The following is a 22362-nucleotide window of genomic DNA, read 5'->3' as shown; positions in this document are numbered from 1 at the left end:
AGTGGATTTTCAGTTGTTGGCTGCTACTACTTTTTAAGTTTTTTTTTTTAGCAAACTCAGTGTAGTTTGATGTAACTCAGGCAGCCTATTTTGCTTAAAAGACTGGCAACACTAATAACTGTTTCAATGACTATAGATTGCTTCTAAACAAATGTAAAGATTAAACAATAATTTAGTTAAGAGATTATTTACAAGATTTTTAATAAAAATTGCTTAAAAAAAGTGTTATATATATATAAAAATTGTTATAAAATCGATGACAAATAAATTAATACTATTAAAGGTTGTATTAAAAACTAGGTCTCTAGTATAATAATTGTAAATTTTCAGACCATTTAGTTAATATAAAATGGATGCTTTAGTGTTTGATGACATAGATGACAATCAGTCTTCAGAAATTGAAGAAATTGACGATGACTTTTTTGAACCGATCTGCTCCTCATCTGACATGAGCGATTTTGAAAAGATTGACCTCACTGAAGACAATGTTAATAAAGGTTTGTTTAAACAGATAACTCTTAAGAGCATAGGGGGGTCCAACATTTTTTTTTTTAACAAAAATTAACATTGGCTCTTATTTGAAAGGTTAGAGTTATATACAGTAAAATACATTTTATAAAAAAAAAATCATTTAACTTTTGAGATATAACCGGCTTTGTAAAAAAAACCGATGCAACTGTATGGAATTAAAAATTTACAAGTCAGTTTTCTTGAAATTTTGAAGAATTCACTAAAATTCTAACTCCTTTATTTTTAAGCTATTGACCTCAACTTTTCAGGAAATGTTCTTGCATCATAAGAAAAAGTTGTATTGTGATGATTTTAAAACAATAAAAAAATTAAAATTTCATGACCAAAAGAAGGCGAAAAATAACTCAAAATTTAAAAAATTTTTAAATAGGATTGTTCATTATCAAGTTTAGATTAAACTGAGAAATTTCGAAAAAGGTTACTTAAAAACTATTGAAGATAGATTTTTAGTGAGATAGTCTTTTTGTCATTTTAGCGTAGACCTTCCATAAGGATCCTGTTGGACTCTCCAAATTTAACCCCTTATATCTCAAAAACTGTTTTTAATTTTACTAATGGTAAAAAGCTACCGATAACTAAGTTAAAATTCTTTAAAATAAGATCAACATGAAAAAAAAGTGCCTTACACCCTCTATGCCCTTAATAAAATTTTAAGTATGATACTTAATAACAATAAATATCAACATTTGAGCAATATTTAGTTCACTTAAAAGTTTCAGAGTAACAAACAAAAGATAAATTTTTATTGCCAGCTTTAAAAGTTATAATGTTAATTAATCTTACATAGGCACACAAGAGAAGCTGGGACCACATTGCTTTGAGCTGCTCAAAGTCCTGGGCAAAGGAGGATACGGCAAAGTGTTCCAGGTAAGAAATATTTTCTTTTGAAATTCGATTCCATTCCTTAGTTTAAATAAGTTATCAATTTTTTTCTTGTTTTTAGTGAAAAAGTATACTTGGTTTTATTATCTGTTCTACTGTGAGTTTCTGAATAAAAGTAGGGAAAAATATATAAAACTGTCAAGAAAAACAAATTTACTTGTCATACACCTTATATGCTATTTACTGCTTTACTCTGCTTTAAAACTGCTTCAACCAACCATTGGTATAATCTCCCAGTGTTTTTGCTTTAAAAATTAATGCCTTTTTAATAATTTTCTGTATTAGGTCAGGAAGATCACTGCACCCCGTCAGGACAAGATATTTGCCATGAAGGTTTTGAAGAAAGCAAGCATACTGTGCAATCAGAAGGACACCGCTCACACCAAAGCTGAGAGAAACATCTTGGAAGATGTGAAGCACCCGTTCATAGTGGATCTCATATACGCTTTCCAGACTGGTGGCAAGCTGTACTTGATACTGGAGTATCTGAGTGGAGGTTGGTGTTTTATTGTAAACCTTAATTCTAAAAATGAATGATTTAAATTTCACATTCAGGAGACTTTGTTTTGTGTGCTTTAAATTTTTAATTGTCTAAGTCTCTCCCCCATTTTTAATAATATGGTAACTAATATTGATTATTTAAAAAAAAGTTTGAAAGATCACTTTCATTTTAAGTTCTTATGAGAATTTTGTTAAAATTCATTTCAGAAATAATTATATTTCTGTTACCTTAATAAACATCACTGGTAGTATTTGACTTTTAAGTGTTGAGTTAGGAGTTTGTAAATAAGCTATGCAAGTTTCAAAAAGTTTAATTGTTAAGATTAAAGTATAGGGTAGTCTATCCTGCTTTATTATGTGAATTGAAGTAGTAAATATACTTGTACTATTTTTTTAATTTTCTAAACAAATTTTATAATCAAAATATTGTGGTCCACGTGTGGGTATTAAAACCTTTTAATAAATTTGCCTTATGTTTTATACTTCAAACTCTAGCCATTCTTAGTTTTTTTAGATAATAGTTTCACACAATGGCCTTAAACATCCTTGAAAGATATGTTAATCAATTTCAAATAAGTTCTACATCACTTCAATATATTTTGTATTGCTATGAAATTTCGAGTTGTATGTAAATAAAAACCAAGTTTTGAACTGTTTATCCAACCAATATACTTTTGTTAGCATGGTATAAAAGTATTACGCCAAAAAAAAATATTGCTTTATAAAAATAGAAGTTTATACTTATTAAAGTCTTAAGTAAAATGTGTTAATTCAATAAACTTAAAAAAATGTTTTGTACGTTCTAAACAACATTTAATCATAAGAACTAACAAAATTAGTAATTTTTTATTTTTTGTTAACTCATTTAGTTATAAAGAGTTTTTATAATCTAAAAGCAATGATTATATTCAAAACATAAATCACTCACTGATTTGAAAGTCTTTTTAATGTCTAGTGTTGTGAAAAACTAGTTGTAGAGTAAAAAAAATACATGGGCTTTCATGCAATTTTAAACTTTGTTTTAATCTTTTACATTGTTATGATAATGAAGTTTGGTTGCTAAAACAATTAAAAACCTGTTTCTAAAGGACTGTTTGTTTTTCATTATGTAACACATATATAAAACAGTAGTTTTAACTGTTTTTCAAATTGTAAATGTCTTTAAATTAAATTCACTTTTAAAGTTCACAGTACTTAAGAACTTGCTGAGCAATTTAATTCCATTACTTAGTAGCATTTTTTAACTGATTTTAATTTACTTTGTTCTAGTGGTATTGGTAATAAAACTTCCATAATTACTTGTATAATTCTTGTATTGATCAAATTATAGTTATTTGTCTTAACTTAAAAATTTTGCTCAGTTTACTGTAAAGTATAAATACAATGATAAATTTGCAATTTCAATATTCTATATGTTACCCGGTCTCAGTGATAATAGATTTCTGACCTTTTCAAATACCAATAAAATAGTAAATTAACTAGTAAATAGTAAATAAATAATTTAAATATAAATAAATTAGTAAATAAATAATTTACTATTTTATTTATATTTGACAAGGTCGGAATATTTTCTCACTGAAACCGGGTAATAAATAGAATAGTTAATTTGCACGTTTACTACCATATTACTCAAATTCCAACATTCATAATTCTATACACAACTGGTAATTTTTCTGATTTTAAGTTATAGATTATTTAGAACTAATGTTTTTGTTACAAAAAAAAATAGGTGAGTTATTTATGCAATTGGAAAGAGAAGGTATACTTATGGAGGATGCTGCTTGCTTTTATTTAGCTGAAATCACCATGGCATTGGGGCATTTGCACAGTAAAGGAATCATTTACAGGTTTGTGCTTGTTGATTTTTTTAATACTAAACTTCTATAGTTGTCATAAACAATTATTCCATTTCAATTATGTAGAACTATTAATTTACAGATTTGTTTTAAAAGTAAATTTCTAACTGTTAATTTTATGTTGGAAATGGTTCGACTCTTGTAAACAAATATTCGTTTATAAGAATACAGAACAGTTTGAAAAAAGCTACTCAAATACTGTTTTTGATTTCATAAACGACCTCTTGATTCATTCATATTACTCAATTTCAAACTGTATATTTCGCATAGCCAAGTTATTATTTATCGGTCTATTTCAATAATTGGTTTATTTACGTTTATTAGGTTTCATTTTTCGCACACTTTTGTAAGAACCAATGCAGGTTGTAAATATTGAGCCTTATTTAAAATGTTTAATGAAATTTACAAAAAAATAACTATTTAAATTTTTGGTTGGTCCAGCATTTTATTTTTTAATTGTTTATTTTTCATAAATTAAAGTTTATCTTTAAAATGCTTGTTACAGCTACTTATATAAATGTTGACTTGAAACCAGTAAGTATCTTGCTTTACATTAAAGGTAGCAGATAATCATTACGGCTGTGTAAGTAAATAAAATCGATATAACTTGGGAAGGAATACCTTAGTTTTTAGATGCCACCAATATAAAGAACATATTGTCTAATAGTTTAGCTTGTTATATTGTAGATAATTAAATAAATAAAATTGAATAACCTTTGCAGAGATTTGAAACCGGAGAACATTTTATTGGATATGCAAGGACATATTAAGCTAACCGATTTCGGACTGTGTAAAGAGGCCATCAATGAGGGTTAGTTATATAAGTAAAAAATATAGTTTAAGTAATAATTTTTTATGTCAAATTTTTAGGATTAATTGTAGTTGAATAATTTATATATATATCACATATATAATAGTACTTGAATATTTTAAGATTTTTATGAATTAGTTTTATAACTGTTTTTTTTTTAAGGCTTTAAAAATTTAATTAATATAACTAATTAAGGTTTGGTCTAATTGTATGATAATTTATTTTAAGTGTTTAACTAATACAAAAATCCTCCACAAAAATTTTAATTCTATAATTAATTACTTTTTAAACTTAATTGTATTAAAGGTTCAGTAACCCATACATTTTGTGGAACAATCGAATACATAAATAGTATCATGTTAACAACTAGTTATATAGCATTATGTTAGATTTAGTTATAATTTATACTAATTTCTTATGAATTTTTAAACAACAATGTAGGTTCAGTAACCCATACTTTTTGTGGCACAATCGAATACATGGCACCAGAAGTTCTCGCCAGAAGTGGCCATAATAAAGCTGTTGATTGGTGGTCACTAGGTTTGTTCTGTAATTAATATCATTTTTATATTAATTTGAAACAGTGAAGCTGTAGACTGGTGGTCACTAGGTTTGATATTTACTGTTTATTGAAAACAAACGTGTTAGTTAATTGAATATGATAAGTAAATTTAAAATAAATTGAAATTTGTATAAGGAGGTTTTTATTGGTATATTTTTGCTTATAAAACTGTTGATTTGATATGATTTAAAAATAATACTTTATTCAGTTTTTTCTACTATGTAAAACATATAACAATTAAGTTAGTAGTTGTTTTAGTTAACTGCAATATAAACATTATGTGTTTTTTTATTTCAGCAGCACTGATGTTATGTTCAAAACATAATAGTATTACTTAATTAAGAAGCACTAGTATTTTTGATTTATTTTCAAGAGCTTGTGTAACGAAAAAAAAAACAATTTAATTAACAAATATTGGTAAACTTTTATTATTCCAGGAGCACTTGTGTAATAAAAAAATTTAATTAACAAATATTATTAAATTTTTATTATTCCAGGAGCACTTATGTAATAAAAACAAAAAAAAAAACAATTTAATGAACAAACATTATTAATTTTTTATCATTTCAGGAGCACTTATGTAATGAAAAAAAAACAAAAAAAAACAATTTAACAAATATTATTAAAATTATATTATTCCGGGAGTACTTATGTAATGAAAACAAAAAAAAAAAAACAATTTAATTAACAAATATTATTAAACTTTTATTATTTCAGGAGCACTTATGTAATGAAAACAAAAAAAAAACAATCTAATTAACAAATATTATTAAACTTTTATTATTCCAGGAGTACTTATGTAATGAAAACAAAAAAAAACAATTTAATTAACAAATATTATTTAACTTTTATTATTCCAGGAGCACTTATGTAATGAAAACAAAAGTAATTAAATTAACAAATATTATTAAATTTTTATTATTTCAGGAGCACTTTTGTAATGAAAAGAAGAAAAAACCATTTAGTTAACAAATATTATTAAGCTTTTATTGTGCCAGTAGCACTTATGTAATAAAAACAAAAAAAAACAATTTAATTAACAAATATTATTAATTTTTTATTGTTTTAGGAGCACTTATGTACGACATGTTGAACGGGCAACCACCTTTTGTAGCTGAAAACAGAAAAAAGACCATGGATAAGGTTTTTGTTTTGATTATTAATAATATTTATATATGTATAAATCCACAATTAAAAAATAATGAATTGTGTATGGCACAGTTGCAAAATAAATAACTTTTTCAAAATAAAGTTTCATCAAAATAACCTATCTTTTATTCAACAATATACCTTTAGGTGATTTTACAAAATTACTTAAAAACATAGATAGACTTTTTACTTTAACACTTATGGTGTCAATTAGAACGTATCGCAGAAAATCCTGTTTATGTCAATCTTTAATGATAATCATTATTTATTTCACCACCCATACTTTTAAATATTTTATAACCTTAATAAATTAAATTTTGGCTGAAAGATTCAATGTTTACTTTTTGTTAGTGTGTAGTTTTCGTTTTAGCCAAATTTAGTTTATAAATGAAATATGTTATGACACCACAGGTGATGCGCGGCAAACTGCACTTGGCCTCATTTTTGAGTAACGACGCGAAAGACTTGCTGAAGAAGTTATTGAAGCGTAACGCCGTGGTGAGGTTGGGAGCCGGCGCCGATGATTACAAGGATGTGCAGAAGCATCCGTGGTTCAGCAAGATTGATTGGGACTTGTTGCTTCAAAAGAAGGTTTGTGATAAGTAGAAGTATATATTAATTTAAGGTATTAGGGCGCAGATGATTACAAGAAGATCAGAAACACCTCAACAACAAAAGTTCAACAACAAAGGTTAGGGTCGTTTGTTGCAAAATATGGTTGGTTAGCAGGCATATTTGCACATAAACATCCGTGCACTGATAAGATCTTGTCGCTTACTTCTTCTTAAGAATATTAATAAATATATAAGTGTAATAAGTATAATATACTGTGAATAGTTTAAGTCAAAAAATTCTTAGTTAATAAATTTAATTGGGATATACTATCACAGAAGTTTGTTATAAATAGTTGGTATATATTTCTTAGATTTTTATTAAATGTACTAGAGTACATTTGACAATTGTTTATGTTCATTTCTCAAGTACATAAGTATCCCTTGTTTAGTGAAGTTCATTTAGATTTAAACTTTTGGAGAAGATATATATGTTGTTTATTGATATAATTAACAGGGTTGCCACTTTACCTGGAATCCTGGAAAAACCTCGAATTTAACAATTTAGGCAAAAAAATAAAAACAAAAAACCTGGAATTTTGAACAAAAAAACCTAGAATTTTTAAGATTTTTAACATGTTCAGTAGTAAAAATTTGGTTTGACTCAAAAAATTTATCATATAGACATAAAAAATTTGTCATCACCAAAAATTTTTATATTAAAAAACACATTTAAAGTAGCTTTACAGTATCTTTTTATACTATTTAACACAGTTTCTTACCTTAAATTTAACTTTAAATTAAACATAGACCCAAAACTGTGTACCTTTAAAAACATGGAAAAATATTTGAAAAAACGAGTGGCAACCCTGAACTAATTAATTTTAGTGTACAGTACATTAACATGAACAATCTAATATAATTGATAACAAGTAATATTCAGAGTAAATGTCCCTGAAATTAACACAAATATTCATGGTGACGTAGATGTATTTCTTAATTCCAAAAATATTACTACTTCGCAAACACATAATTTTTTTTTACTAATTAAGTTATTTAATATACAGTAACGTTTAATTAAAAACATGAAAAATATTATGTATAACAAATCCACTTAACATTCATGTATATATTAATGCGTGCTCGACTTTTAAGTTTTTCCTGCTTTGAAACAACTTATTAAAGTTAAATACAAACTTGAAAGTAGTTCATAGTTCAAGCTTGTATTCCGGTTTACATAGAAAAGTGTTTGCATTCAAAATACTCAAAAACACTTTAAAAGGAAATTTGTTGTGACGCAAAAATAACACCTTAGTAATAAAAATATTGAGAAAAACACCAATGTTTTTTTTTAATCATTTAAATCTTAACTGTTTAGCTTTTAAAATGAAAATACAAACTAAAAAAAAGAAATTAAAATAAGTACATAAATGTTATAGTATACAAAGATATTATTAAATCTGATTTTTCATGTTTTTATAAACTTTTTACCACGCCTCTTAAAGTACTTAGATCGAAATTGGGATAAAATATTAAAAATTGGTTTTTATTTGTTCAACAATTGACGCAATTTAATGTTAAATTTCAAGTTTTTATTACGTAAAACCTAGTTGTTCAACGTAAAAATACTCGGGTTTTTATTTACTCAGCTATTTACAACGTAAGCAAAAACTGTCAAAACAATGAATTTAATATTTTAGAATGTTCCGTGTAATTAATATTTAGTGATATTCATTTAGCGACTAGAATTCACTGCTGTCAACAGTAATTTTTAAACTTTTGATTAAAAAGAAAATAAACTTTTTTCTAAAGAGTTTTCGTGCTCAAGTGTTTTTGTAAAAAAATAAGCTACTTTCAAATACTTTAACTTATTATTATAATGTAAATTACACTGGTAAAAATTATAATTTTTTCAATTTTTTTTCAACTATAAGTCTAAAATTATTTTGGCTGTTATTTTTCAAATAAAAAACTGCAATAAAAGTCATCATCGTTATTATGTGACAATATCATTTCAAATGACACAAAATACTTTAATTATTCACACAGTTGCGTTTTTGTATAAGTCTTTCACAGCAAATTAAAATATTTAAAATTAAAACTAAGCTTTTTAAAAACAAGCATTAATTTGTTTTGTTTTTATGAAGCATAAAAAAATAACAATTTAGTTTGTTTATTGCATCGTAACAAAATAATATTTTTATGTAATTAAGTGTAGGTATGTATCTTGATATCTAATAAAATAAAAAATATTTTTTTAACACAATTGTTTTTTAAAAATATTATAAAACTCTTAAAATTGTTTTTCCAGTGCAAGTACTTTTTTAATGTTTGCATAAATGTTCAAGTAGTTCACGAAAATTTGGAACAAAAAAGTTTATTGTGAATAAAAAACAAATCGAAAAGCCAAGTGTTGTTTAATTAAGAAAATTAAACTTTTTCTAAGACGACTTTTTTAAGTATTAATTAGCTGTTAATATTTTGAATAACAAAAAACTCTTTATTATTAAATTTTTGATTAACTTTAAATATTTAAATACTTGCTTTAACTTTTTAATAAAGAAAATAGTTTATTTTGTCATTATTATTTGTTTTTAGTAGTTGTATACTTTAAAAAGCTTAGCAAAGGTAAAATTGTATATTTAACAAATGTTGGTATATTATAAGAAATAAAGGAACATGAATGTATTTAATTACATATTGAAAATCTTAATGCTTAATTTTATTGCAGTTACCAAGTACTTAATTAGCATATAATTTGCAAAAACCTCAACAATTTAAGCAGACTGAAAAATTTATTTTGCTATTAATCAAAATACTGGTGATCATGTTTGACAATCAGAATTACACTCTTAAAATCAAATCTTTTTTTTTTTTTGAATTTTATAACTCATTTTACGTATTAATTTTTAAGTTACTAAATGTTTTGATAAACTCAAATTACACTATATTCACTAAACTTTTATTTTATGATTTTTTTTGACAAACTTTAGCATTCACACTTTAGTGTTACATTTAAATTTGAAGTAATTCTGTTCTAACTTATTTTATTATGTTTATGAGCTAGACCTTTTATTTTAAGAAATATTTACCTAAGCTACTAGTTGATGGTTTCTTTTGAATAATAGTGTAAAAGTATAAAATGAATATCTATAACAGCTTTTGACAAGTAAAACCAAATTAATTTGTTGTGTCTTGTTTTTTTATGGCATTTATTTTTTTTCATTTCAACTTAATTTTTATGATAAACTAATGAGTTCTGCAAAGTAATGACTATTTACAACTAAAAATAAAACTTTAACCTCGTTTTATAGCTGTTTGTTTTAAAACAATTTGGCAAACTCAGATCGGGTCAACTTCATTGAAATAAGTTTAAATAAGGTCAATTTTATGAGGTGCTTTATTGGCAATCCATTAAAATTAAATTAGATTTAACAGTAAGCCCAACAGTTTTACAACTGTGAATAACAGTTTATATAAAAGTTCACAAGTGAAGTGTTTTTCATAAATAAGCAAAATTTATATGAGTTGTGTATTAGGTTAGTTGAATTAATAACTTGTTGTTGTAAGATAAATATCTAAAAACTAGTAATAATTTAAAGTAGATATTTTGACGAGAATATAGAAAGTTAAAAAAAACTAAAATGAAAACAAAAACATTATTAGTAGATATTGATTTGTAGTGTCAAACTATAAAGATTAATAATTTTAAGTCATAGAAAAACTTAAATTGTTAACTATAACGACTAAAGTAATTGATTTAATTTTATTAAGAGAAAATAGTTTAAACTTAAACTGTTCATATTAAATATATTTTAAGCCTGAATTTTTTTATATATAAGACCTACACTTTAACAACTATTAAATAAATATATATATATATTTTATTCTAATTAGACAAAGTGTATTTTATAGGTATAGTAATGTTTTTTCAGTTTAAAAATTAATAAAAGACAATTCAAGTAAAAAAGTTGAAAAAAGATTTATATTTTAAATGTTTTCTAATTTTTTCATCTAAAGCAGTGGTTCCCAACCTTTTTGATGCCCCGCACCCCTAAAGTCTGTTAATTTGATCTCGCACCCCTAACACTATATGCTATAAATATTTATTAATTAACTATCATTCCACTTCCTTATCTTTGACATGATTGAGTACTAACTAAATAAACTGTACACTAAGAAAAATAAAAAAGTTAATTACTAAGAATTTTTTTTTTCGTAAAGTTTATACAAAAACAATGCTTCAGCCTATGACTTCATCATATAGTTTTTCAAGATTTGAAAAAGTATTAGAAGTGAGGAAAAAGCACTAGAAAAGTAATAAATATTAGGCTTAAACTTAAAACTAAACTTTTTATACATTTTGTTATGAATATATGTACTTAAAAAATAAAAATCAGCTGTTCTAAGTTAAGCTTATGTAATCTTTTATTTTCAAAACTATTAGCAGCTAGGAGGTTTCAAAATAATAAAGGTTTGAGTTAAGATTTTTAAAAAATTAAAAGATGTTTAGTCTTAAGTTGTCAAAAGATATGTATAAAAGCAAATACAAAAAAAGTTTGTATGCTTACAACATAAATAGAAAAAAGTAGATTGAAAAAGGTAAACGGTTTAAGTTCAAAAAAGGAATGAATAGAAATAAAGTTGATGTATTGAAAACTTTTGCTGATTTATAAAAATTGGTTTCACTAAAGCTAAAAACAAGTTTTATTAAATGGTTTAACACACAGAAATTGCTGAGAATTTTACAATTTACTGATGTTAAATTTTTAAGCACCACTTTCTGCACAACTAAGCTTAAAAAAAAGATTACATTATAAATGTAATAGACTTAACAGCTAATAAAAAACTTGTTGAAGATACTAATTTTTATCTAAATATTTCAATTAAAATAGATGCTAGCTCATAAACTATTTTAAACAATTAATGGCCAGTTAAGAAAATAAAATATTTAAAGAATAAATGATTAAAATTAAAGGTGTAAAACTCTAAGAAAGCTTTACTGAAATTTTAATTATAAACTAACAGCTATTAATAAAAATAGTAAAATGAATTTACTTCTAGAAAAGCGCTCTTGCTCTATGACGTATTAATAAAATTCATTCATTCAGAAAATTAGCGCTAACTCCTTTTTATAACAAATTGTACTTTTTAACTTTATAAACTTTATCAGAGAGTAAAAATCTCCTTCTTTATCATACAAAAATTAAAAGCCATCTCGCACCCCCTGGAATGCTGACTCGCACCCCCAAGGGGTGCGAGCACCCCTGGTTGGGAACCCCTGATCTAAAGTTTTAGATACTTATTATGTTGTTTGCATACAAATTTCTATGCTATTTGTTCAGTTTGATAAAATATGCTTTTTATTTACTTGAATTTAAAAATAAAAAGGTATTAAAAGTAAACAAGATTAGAAAATAATATTTATGACAAAAATTTTTATGAATAATTTTTAAAATGTTTATTAAGTTTTTTGCATACACGTTTTGTATTATATGTTCAGTTTGATTAGTTATGCTTTTTATAAGTTTATATAAAATTTAAAAACAAAAAAGTATTACAATTAAATAAAAATTTATAAATAGTATTTATGATAAAACTGTTTTTTAAATAAATGGTTTAAACATTTATTAACTTATTTACATACGAAATTGTATGTTTTTTGTTCAGTTTAGATAAATATGCTTTAGTCCTTACTTGAATTAAAAAGTAAAAAACATCACAAGTAAATAAAAGCTATAAGTTATATATTAACAAATGGTAAAAAAAACAATTAAAAAAACTATTTTTTTGTTCAGTTTAATTATATATGCTTTTGTTTTAACTTGAATTAAAAAAGCATCACAAGTAAATAAAAGATATAAAATAAAAGTAGTACCCACGTGAAAAATGTTTAAAAAAATTTTATTTGCGTTCAAGTTTTGTATTTTCGTTCAGTTTGATTAAAATTGCTTTTTTTTGTTTGCATAAATAATTCAAACTGGGTCAAAAGTGATCTTTTCACTTAATGCCGGAACACAGGTTGATTTATTATTTACACAAAAATATTTTAGATTAATCAAAAAAACTGGTTTTGTACGCTGTTTTAAGTTATTAAACATTTATGTATTTTTAACATACGTTAAAAGTAGATTTTTTTTGTAAAAAAAACACACTACTTATTTTATTACTGTGTTGTAAGTATTTAGTGGAAAATGTTTAGTTAACTTTATTACTAATGTCTGGTTAGTTTTTTTTTTGTTATATTAATTATGCGTCACAAATAAAATAAATTTTTGTTTGTTTGTATTATTCTTTTGATTAATAAGAACAACATACTACTAGTCAATTTAACTGATACACAGAAAATAATTAAGTTTCTATTTTATTTTGTTTGATAGCTTTTGCTTTATTTATTTTATAATTACATGATAATTAGTTGGGACTTAATTACTTAAATTATGCTTCAACTTTTGTAAGTTATATTTGTTTATTACTTGCATAGAATAATGGACGTATAATGGTTTTTTAATTAAAATTATCTGTTTATAAACTATCGTATTATTAAATTTATAAAATATTATATATGCTGAAAAAAAAAATAATTGAAAAGTTTTAATGTTGGATAAAGTATATATTTTATTGCAAGGTCTGAAATATAAAATGAATACATTTTAAAAATAACTATTTACTCTTATCAAAATCATAAGAGAGTAACTGAATGTTTTTTTAACTAAAAATAAAATAAAAGTTATATTTTAAGTAGTATAAAACTAAATTGTAGCACAAAATTTTTTTTTTAAGTTTTGAAATACTAAGCAAACTCGTTCAGATTTTAGTAGTTTAAACAAAATAAATTCTAATAAATGTAATAAACAAATACGTCGATGAATATTGTTTTAGTTTAAATGTTAGACATGTTAAGTTGACAATAAAATCTGTCTGTATGAGTAATTTAAAAATGAATAAAAACTAAAAAAATTAAAATAACCACAAAAATGTTTCTTCAATCTAATACACATGCTTTACACAGAATTTCGCAATTTACAAATTGCAAGCTCATGTATGTTTTTACGTAATGAACGAATGAAAGTTTGTAATATTTCTTGAAAACCTAAATGTTTTAATTTAGTCCAGCGGTTCTTAACCTGGGGTAAATTTACCCCTGGAGGGTAAATTCACCTTTTTTAAGGGGGTAAGTTTTATTTTTAACACATAATGTAAATTAATGTTTATTAATTGTCTTTTTAAATTATAACTTAGTACTTAACTGTAAATTTTTCAAATTAAATAAACTCTTTAAACTTTATGATTTTTTATATTTAAAAAGCTTGTAATTTAAAAAATCTAGGATTTACTCAAAGTTAACACTTTTTTGTATATTGGGGGTAGATTTGGTAATTACCTTCTTAAATGGGAAAATTTAGAATAACTTTCCAAAAGTGGGTAAAACATGAATAAGGTTAAGAACCGCTGCATTAGTCTAACAACTTTTACATGCATTTGGTATTTCACAAGTTTCAAAATATATGTTATCACGTAGAAGGTTTAAAAGTATAAATAGATGTTAACCAGTAAAAAGTACTGTATTTTAAAACTGTGTAGCTAATACATAACAAAATGGTTTTTAATCAATTAAAATTCTATCAGACTTAAAAAACTACAAGTGATAAGTATTTGAAAAAAACTCATATTTTCTTTAAACAAATATTACCACGTAAGTTGAATGCAGCACAAGTGTGTTAGCACGTAGTTTGGCTAAAAATAGAAATAGACGTCAAAAATACTTCAGTTTAAAGATATTCGTAGACCTAACGAAATATAATACATAGTTGAACATGTTTCTGCTAGTTTTTCACAAAATGAATTTATACTTGAAATTTTTTATGTTTTAACATTTACACAACTTCGTAATTTCGTTAAACTTAAGATAAAACTAATCATGTATTACAAGTTGAATGTAGACAGCATGTACACTCAGGTTTAAATTGTTTCATGTTTCAAAATGCTGTTTAAAGCATGTTCAATGCTTTGATTTGGTATTAAAATTAAACAGTTTAGTAATAAAAGTGTTTTTAATTAGGTCTTAATTAACTTAAGTTTTTTAGTGTACTATAATTTTGATGTATATAATAACATATAAGTGTTAGTATACTGTAATTTTAATAGTTTATTTAAAGTAATTTAACAATAAAACTAAAAAAACTATAAACAATCTTTTATAATGAAATTACACTTAATTAAGTATTTTGAATAAATTATAATGTAAAAACATACAGTAATTATAATTACAAAATATTTTTCACACTGTGTTTTTGTAGTGTTAATGTATATAATAATTAAACAAATAGGTAACTGTATTTTATGACACTATTGAAAATAAACTTTTATAAAATGTTTTACTACTGATTTACGTTTCTAATACGTTATAGTCTTAATATATATATTATAAAGTTTAATATAAATACTTCATACAAAGATTTTTTATAATTTTATTTAAAACAAACTTTTACAAGATGTTATAGGTCATAAAACGTTTATTAAATATTTTCCTGATTAAATTAATTAAACTTGTAATAGTTGGTACCAGTCTTTCAACTTTATACACAAACTTGTAATTTAATTAACCTTCGACATTAATTTGTAAGTCTGGGTTAAGCTTTTGATTATACTAGGTTGTTAAGTTTATATACCTGAATATAATAGAAAATTAAATATATTTTACTTGGCTAATGTTAGTTTAAACATGTATTTTATGTTAAGCAAACTGAAAAAAAAATAGAGCACTGTTAACAATATTTTCTGTTAGAGCAATACTTCATCTTTAACATTTAAAGTAGTTTACTTTTTAGTTCTTGTACAAAGTAAATTTTAGTGAAAATTGTTTAACAACCCAACATACATTTATAATCAAAACTTACAAAAGTCCATTTGTTAAAAGTTAACAAGTAAATGTATTTTAAATTTTGAATATAAATCCAATCGGTTTAAGCGTTTAAAACTTTCCTTAAATGGAATTTGTGGAATTTTAACGTAAAAACTCAGCTTCCATAAATAATACAATACTTAATATACCCATGATTGATTTTCTACAAAAGAAATATGAAAAGCACTTAAAATTTGCTGAAGAATTTTGAATTAACGCTCTAATAAGGAGCTTTCTTATCTATGCGGTTTGCTATGATTTCATGTTTATAATTATTTTCAAGTTTTTTGTAATAATTTAACCTTGAGTTGCATGAAATGATGTTAACTTTAAAATAATTTTCCAAATACTAACTTTTTTTCTATTTACTGAATAAAATTTATTCTTTTTCAAATTTATTTTTAATTGTAGTTCTTAGAATTAGATTATTTCCTTGAATCACTTTATGCAAACTACTAAATTTTCATATAAGAATTTTTATCTAAGTTTAGAACAAAGGCAAGAAGAATTTTTTTTAGAATTGATTTAATTAATATTTTACAGAAAAGCTTATAATATTTGAATAAATAATAAGATAAATTAAAACAAGTATAAAAGTAGAGTGCTTTATTTTGGTAACTTTTCAACGTACAGTGATATAAATTTACTTTAATTGTTTAAGCTTAATAAACTTATTTAACTTTTTAAAACAAACTAAGGAAACAATTTGCATTTCCTTTCATTTGCTACTAATCAAATTGAATTGTCTTATATCACAAATTTAACTTGTCTTGCTTCAATAATATGACAAGTATTCGAAGTATGTGAACTGAAAACAATGAGAGAAATGAAATAAGTTATAAATAGCTCCACTGCAAAGTTATATGGGTTCAACTTGTATAAGCTTGTTGTTAGTCAACAATCGAAATTAATTTATAAATTATTTTACACTCACTTAGCAATCACGACCAAATTAGAGGTGATTTATTATAATTTTTTTGTGTTAAGAGTTATTTATGAGGTATGAGTATTTTAGAAAAAAAAAACTTTGAAATTTGAAAATTATAAGTTAATTAATCACTTATCTAAGATTGCCATTATCAACAATCGAAATTAGTTTATAAATCTTTTCACACTCACTTTAACATCACGTTTAGTTATGAGGTGATTTATAACAGTTGTTTTTGAGTTGTGAATTTTTGATGTATTTTGTCTAAATGTGTACGAATATTTTGTTCAAAAAATGTTTTTACTTTTGATTTTCTTAGTCACGATTTTGTTAAGAAAAATTTATTTTGATTTATGAGTCGGTTTTTCCTGTTATTTTACAAACTGAGCTTTGTTATTTGAGTAAATTAGAAAAAAGACTAAAAATTTAAAACAAGTATTTAAACTTTTATGTTCAAAAGATTTATAGACTTCGGCGAATTAGAACTTCCAACTAAAGTATTCTTGTTGCAAACAATTAAAGCGAAAAATTGCGATTTCAATATGACTAATAACACGGAGACACATGTGTTAGCTAAATAAAAAAAAATTGTGCAAATTGTTTTTTTGTTATGACTAAAAACACCTGTTTGAAATAAAACGCTGCTGTTTGAAAACCTTCTTTTCTAAAAATAGTACTTTTTTAATATAAAAATATTTTTAATTGATCAACAGAAGGTTTATAGGTTTGAAAAAAGCCTTGTTTGAATTTAACAAAAAGTATCATTTAACTATCTGTTAATAAAATTCTTTCAGTTCGAAAAGTTTTTGTTTTGGAAACAGAATTCTTGACTTTGAAAAGCATCTTTATATGTACTGGTCAAAGTTAATTTTTACAAGTTGTAAAATTCTCGTCTGCATTTTTCACTGTATATGGTCATGTACTTATTATTTTATTCTTTGTAGTGGCTTAAGTATGCGAAATATAGTTTTCAAAGCAGAAAATTTGCGTGAAATTTTTATACAACCGTTTTTAAATACGACGCATGTTAATAAAATGTGAAAGTTTTGCCTGCTTTGAATATTTGAAAATTAACTTGTCATGTTATTGAGCATTTTTTCGCTCAGTAAGTTATGAGCTACTTCGTTAAGCTGTTTATAGTAGTTTTGCAACAACTTGTAAAATATGTCTGAACAAAGATTGAGATAACTACTAATTCTGTGTAAATGTAGTAAAAAATTTAATCTTGTTAATCACTAGAGTAAAAATATATGTACTGCATATATTAAAACTTGTTTTATACGTTTATTATCATGTGAATTTTATTTTGAACGTTATAAGATTTAACTTGAATACTTTCAAAACAGTATAAGCTACTTCCTTGATTTTCGTATAAATAATTTTACTTCCTCATTTACCTTTAAATTTCTGGTAAGTTGTTTTAAAAGTGAATTGTAATAAGTTTGATTATTTCAACTATGATTAAAAAACAATCACTTGACTTTTTAGTGTTATTCAATTTTATTTAGTTATAAAGAACAGGTAAATTTTTTTTAACTTTTTTAAATCAAAAATTTTAATAGTTTAAGAAAGAAACAGTTACAACATAAAATTATTACAACTTATTTACTTATACTTTAAAATATACTACACTTAAAAAAAACAAAGAACCGTAATAGTTTTTTTTATTTTAACTAACTTTATAATTTACTGTTAAAAAAAAATTGCTAATAAAATTTCTCTAAGTTGCAAGTCGAAATGTACTTCCTGGTAATACTAATATTTCGCCGTAATTTAACTTGAATTTCCAGCAACAAATAACATTTATCAGTATGATTGAAATTAAATTCAGTATAAGTCTTTGATTTATATTTACCAAATTGATCTAAAATGCGTATAAATTACTGTAAGAAAATAAATGTCACCTAAAAAAAAGTTTAAAAATAAGTTGATGTATTTTATGTGAAAATCGTGAACCTTGATATAAAATATAACTTTTGTTTTTTGTGAAATGAAAATATTGCATATGTGAAAATTACTGTGTGAATTTAATTTAACATATAGCCAAATTATTGAGTGAAAGTTTACCAAGTTCATTATACCACTCATTTCAGTTAAGTTTGTACTGTTAAAAAAACAAAATTCAAGTTAATCTTATTTATTTTACTGCTTAAATAAACATTTTTTAATAGCGTTATCACAAATCAAGATCACATTTGCTTAAACCACGAATTTATTTTATATATTTTGTAACAACAAGTTTTTATCTACTAATCAGTTGTCAACTATTAAATTTGAATATTGTTTAACAAATTTAGCACTGAGCTTTACTTTGAAACACCTTTTGAAGTTTATGAATTTTTTGAAACTTGAAGTGAATAGTTTTTTGTATTGCCATATGTCATGTTTTAAAATGACTTTACAAAAAGTTAGTTTTTTACAAAAAGTAAAAATTTGTTGTGTTTTGAAACAAACCTTAAAAACAAAGTAGTTTTTGTTTTAAACAAATGTTAAAACTTTTTTATTCAACCTTTTTATCCTCTTATGACTATTTTCTGAAAATTTCAAAAAGCTATAGGTTATATTTGATTAAGTAAAAATTTTACAATAAAGCAACGTTTGTATAAATTGATTTAGTTTTTAAATTTACTTAAACGCCGTATGTCCCCCACTAGCATCATCAAATATATATATAAGTGAAATAAAGATATAAAAAAAATAAATAAATAATAAACTTTAGTTTATTTTTCAGGTAGAAACGCCATACGTTCCCCCGCTAGCTTCATCAAACGATACCTCGTTGTTCGACAGCAAGTTCACCAAACAGATGCCCGTTGACAGCCCGTGCGACGAAAGTCACCTCTCATCCAGTATGGACATGATGTTCCAAGGGTTTGTATTAACATTTTATTTTTTTATACCAATTATTTCTTGTGACGAAAGTCACCTATCTAGCAGTATGGACATGATGTTTCAGGGGTTTGTATTTATATTTTATTAATTATTTCCATGTGACAAAAGTCACCTATCATCCAGTATGGACATGATGTTTCAAGGGTTTGTATTTATTTTATTAACACTGTTGGTTTTTGAAAATTAAGACGTATATATAAACTAACAAAAAAAGTCGTACATATATTAATAAACTTCAGCTTTACTGATGAGTATATCAGGTAATGTATCTCATATATGAAGCGGTCGTTATAAATCTATTGTTTTTTATACAATCAAATATATAAATATAGTGCTTGCTTTGTAAAGTGGAATGTGAGAAACGCTTTCCACTTTACGTGTTTGCCAATTATAAGTTGCACAAAAGTATACTTTCGCCTGGGCAACTCCTTCAGCGTCTAAGAGCTTCCTCAGCCAAGTGATTTATTTGATGAATTTAAACGTTTTTTTAAAACATTATTTACATACTCACATACATTGCTCTCTGCATAGAATTTAGAAAATAAAATTTTTAATAATAAGATAAAAAAAACAGGTTCACAAATAAACTTACTGCACTGATAGTGTTAAATTTAAAAATAAAATTAAAAAGGTTCACATACGTTGCTCCCTCCATTCTGAACTCTCTGCATAGGGATTTCCCCAGGAGAGGGTTGCGGGGCTCAAGCGGCGGTATGACGTCACACAGAAACGGGGAGTCGTCGGGTTTGAACAACAATCACGTGACCACTTCCGTTGTGACGTCAAGAGACAACGATTGTGACGTGGTGCAGAGGTTTGTTTTTTAATGTAAATATAATATTAAGTTTCGTTGGCTGATCCGTTTTGAAGAGGCTTTTAATTAGTAAAATTCAAAATAAAAAAATAAATAGACTTCTTTTTTTTCAGTTTTGTGTTTTGCCATAAACTTATACATAGTATACAATAGTTTATCGTCAGCTAAACTTAATTTTACCAGAATTTGCATAAAAGAGATAATATTAGAACTTGCTGTTTTAAAATAACGCTGTAGATTAGAAGATAAGATGTTGTAGATAACGAATTGGTTTTACAAGTTTTCGTATACTTCTGACCTTGGTAGTGAGTTAAAACGCCCAAATAAGTTTTGAGTTTTTTTACAGGTTTTCTTCAGATTTAAACCTTAACATTTACAGGTTAAGAAGATATGAGGTTTAAAAATTAAAGATTTATTATAAAAAACACAGAAATTAAGGAGTTAAGAACAAATCTGCTACCTTTCTGGATAATAGTAATATGTGTATAATTGATGTATGCGTAATTTTTGGTAGTAATTAATATTGAAACATACATCATACAACTACTTATAATAATAATATACAAATGTGAACATCAAATTATACGTAAAAAAATAAGGAGATGCAAATAAAGAATTAAGGAATTGTAGATTATAATTTAGGGTTCAGGGTATTTACAGATGCTCAGTGATTAAAATACAATGTATATATTTGACGTATACAATTATTTCAATTCAATGTGAAAGTGTTTATCTATCAACGCACAAAACTATTTGATATACTTATTAAACACACAGAACTGGTTTCGCTTCGATGCCGATGCGGGAGGAATCAAACCAGGTTTACAGGAAACCGGGTGGTAAAATTGTGGGAATCACCAAAAATAATTCAAATGGGGGCGTTAGTATGTGGGGTAAGTAACCATGGTAACCGTGTAGTTGTTGCCATGGTAACATATTACCATGGGGTTGTTTCGACCGACTATTTATTTCTGTTGACCGTATAATTAAATATGTTTCTTTTGTATAGTGGTATGTCTCTTTTGATGTGTAGAAAACCTTTTGTCACTTTTTATTTTCTGTTGGGATTTTTAAAAGTTTAAAAAATATATGTTAATATGTCTCTTGAAAGTATTAAGCTTATTTCCTCTTTATTATAATTATTCTGCTAGGCTGTAATTTTTTTTTTTTAAGTAGTCAAGTTTCACGTTTAAATACTTGTTTAAGTTTTTAATATTAGGTCTTTAAACTTGAAATGCGTTAATAATCACCAATCTTAATTAATTTTTAAAACTTTTGTTTTACAACTACTTTTAAAATTTAAATATATATTTCTCAACACCATAAAGCTTTTTTTATTAAGTAGTTGTAAGGATTGTGAAGTAAAATTATTATTTTATTAATATTAATAGTAGACAAATAAAACTTGATTAATTAAGTTAAAATTTACAGTTATGTTAAAGCTTTTATAAAGTATAATCAAGATACAAGATAAATTAGTCAAGTAAACATAAATTGTCAATCTTTGCAGTTATTCACAGAGTTTTGTACATATTTATAACGTCTATTGATAGACTTAATTTAAAAGACAACTTTTAGTCTAATTTTTGTATCAATAGGTAATTTTACTTTCTATTTAATAAAATCGTGTTTAAATCTAAAAAAAATGATTTATACGAATAATTTGATTGTAAAGTTTTTTTTCAATGGAAAGTATTAATATTATTTTTAAACATTTGGTTGTACAACGTTTTGAAAACAGAATTTTTTAATAGGTATTTATAAAAAATAATATATATTGCTGTAAGTTTATTTATTTTGTTAAAGTTAAGTCTATGTTTTAGCATGAAAAAAGTATAAACATTTTGTTTTGAAAGTTATAATTTATTTTATTAGAAATTTTTCAAGTTATTTATTTCTCCTTTAAACTTTTTGAATACTTATTTTAAAGTATAATAAGTTTTTTCCTTTATTTATTTTCCCAAGTTTAAATTTTATTTG

General features: G+C 24.6%; 1 protein-coding gene across 1 annotated transcript; it reads left to right on the top strand.

Annotated features, from left to right (window-relative positions):
- Positions 1-334: 334 nt before the first annotated feature.
- On the top strand, positions 335-21680 carry LOC145844054 (ribosomal protein S6 kinase beta-1-like). Its single transcript, XM_082951390.1, has 11 exons — positions 335-497; positions 1319-1398; positions 1699-1909; positions 3644-3761; positions 4493-4581; positions 5023-5121; positions 6213-6286; positions 6704-6883; positions 19408-19547; positions 20200-20382; positions 21160-21680. Exons 1-11 carry the CDS (start codon positions 350-352, stop codon positions 21281-21283), a joined length of 1446 nt encoding a protein of 481 aa, XP_082807516.1. The 5' UTR covers positions 335-349; the 3' UTR covers positions 21284-21680.
- Positions 21681-22362: the final 682 nt, after the last annotated feature.

Source organism: Thalia democratica, chromosome 9 (assembly GCF_965202585.1).
Source record: "Thalia democratica chromosome 9, ktThaDemo2.hap1.1, whole genome shotgun sequence".
NCBI classification, from domain to species: domain Eukaryota; kingdom Metazoa; phylum Chordata; class Thaliacea; order Salpida; family Salpidae; genus Thalia; species Thalia democratica.
This window is presented reverse-complemented; position numbering and strand designations above follow the sequence as displayed.

Coding starts and splice junctions, on each gene's coding strand:
- LOC145844054 (XM_082951390.1), top strand. CDS start 350: ATGGATGCTTTAGTGTTTGATGACATAGATGACAATCAGTCTTCAGAA. Junction 5,122..6,212: donor TGTTGATTGGTGGTCACTAG/GTTTGTTCTGTA, acceptor TTATTGTTTTAG/GAGCACTTATGTACGACATG. Junction 19,548..20,199: donor ATGGACATGATGTTCCAAGG/GTTTGTATTAAC, acceptor AAAATTAAAAAG/GTTCACATACGTTGCTCCCT.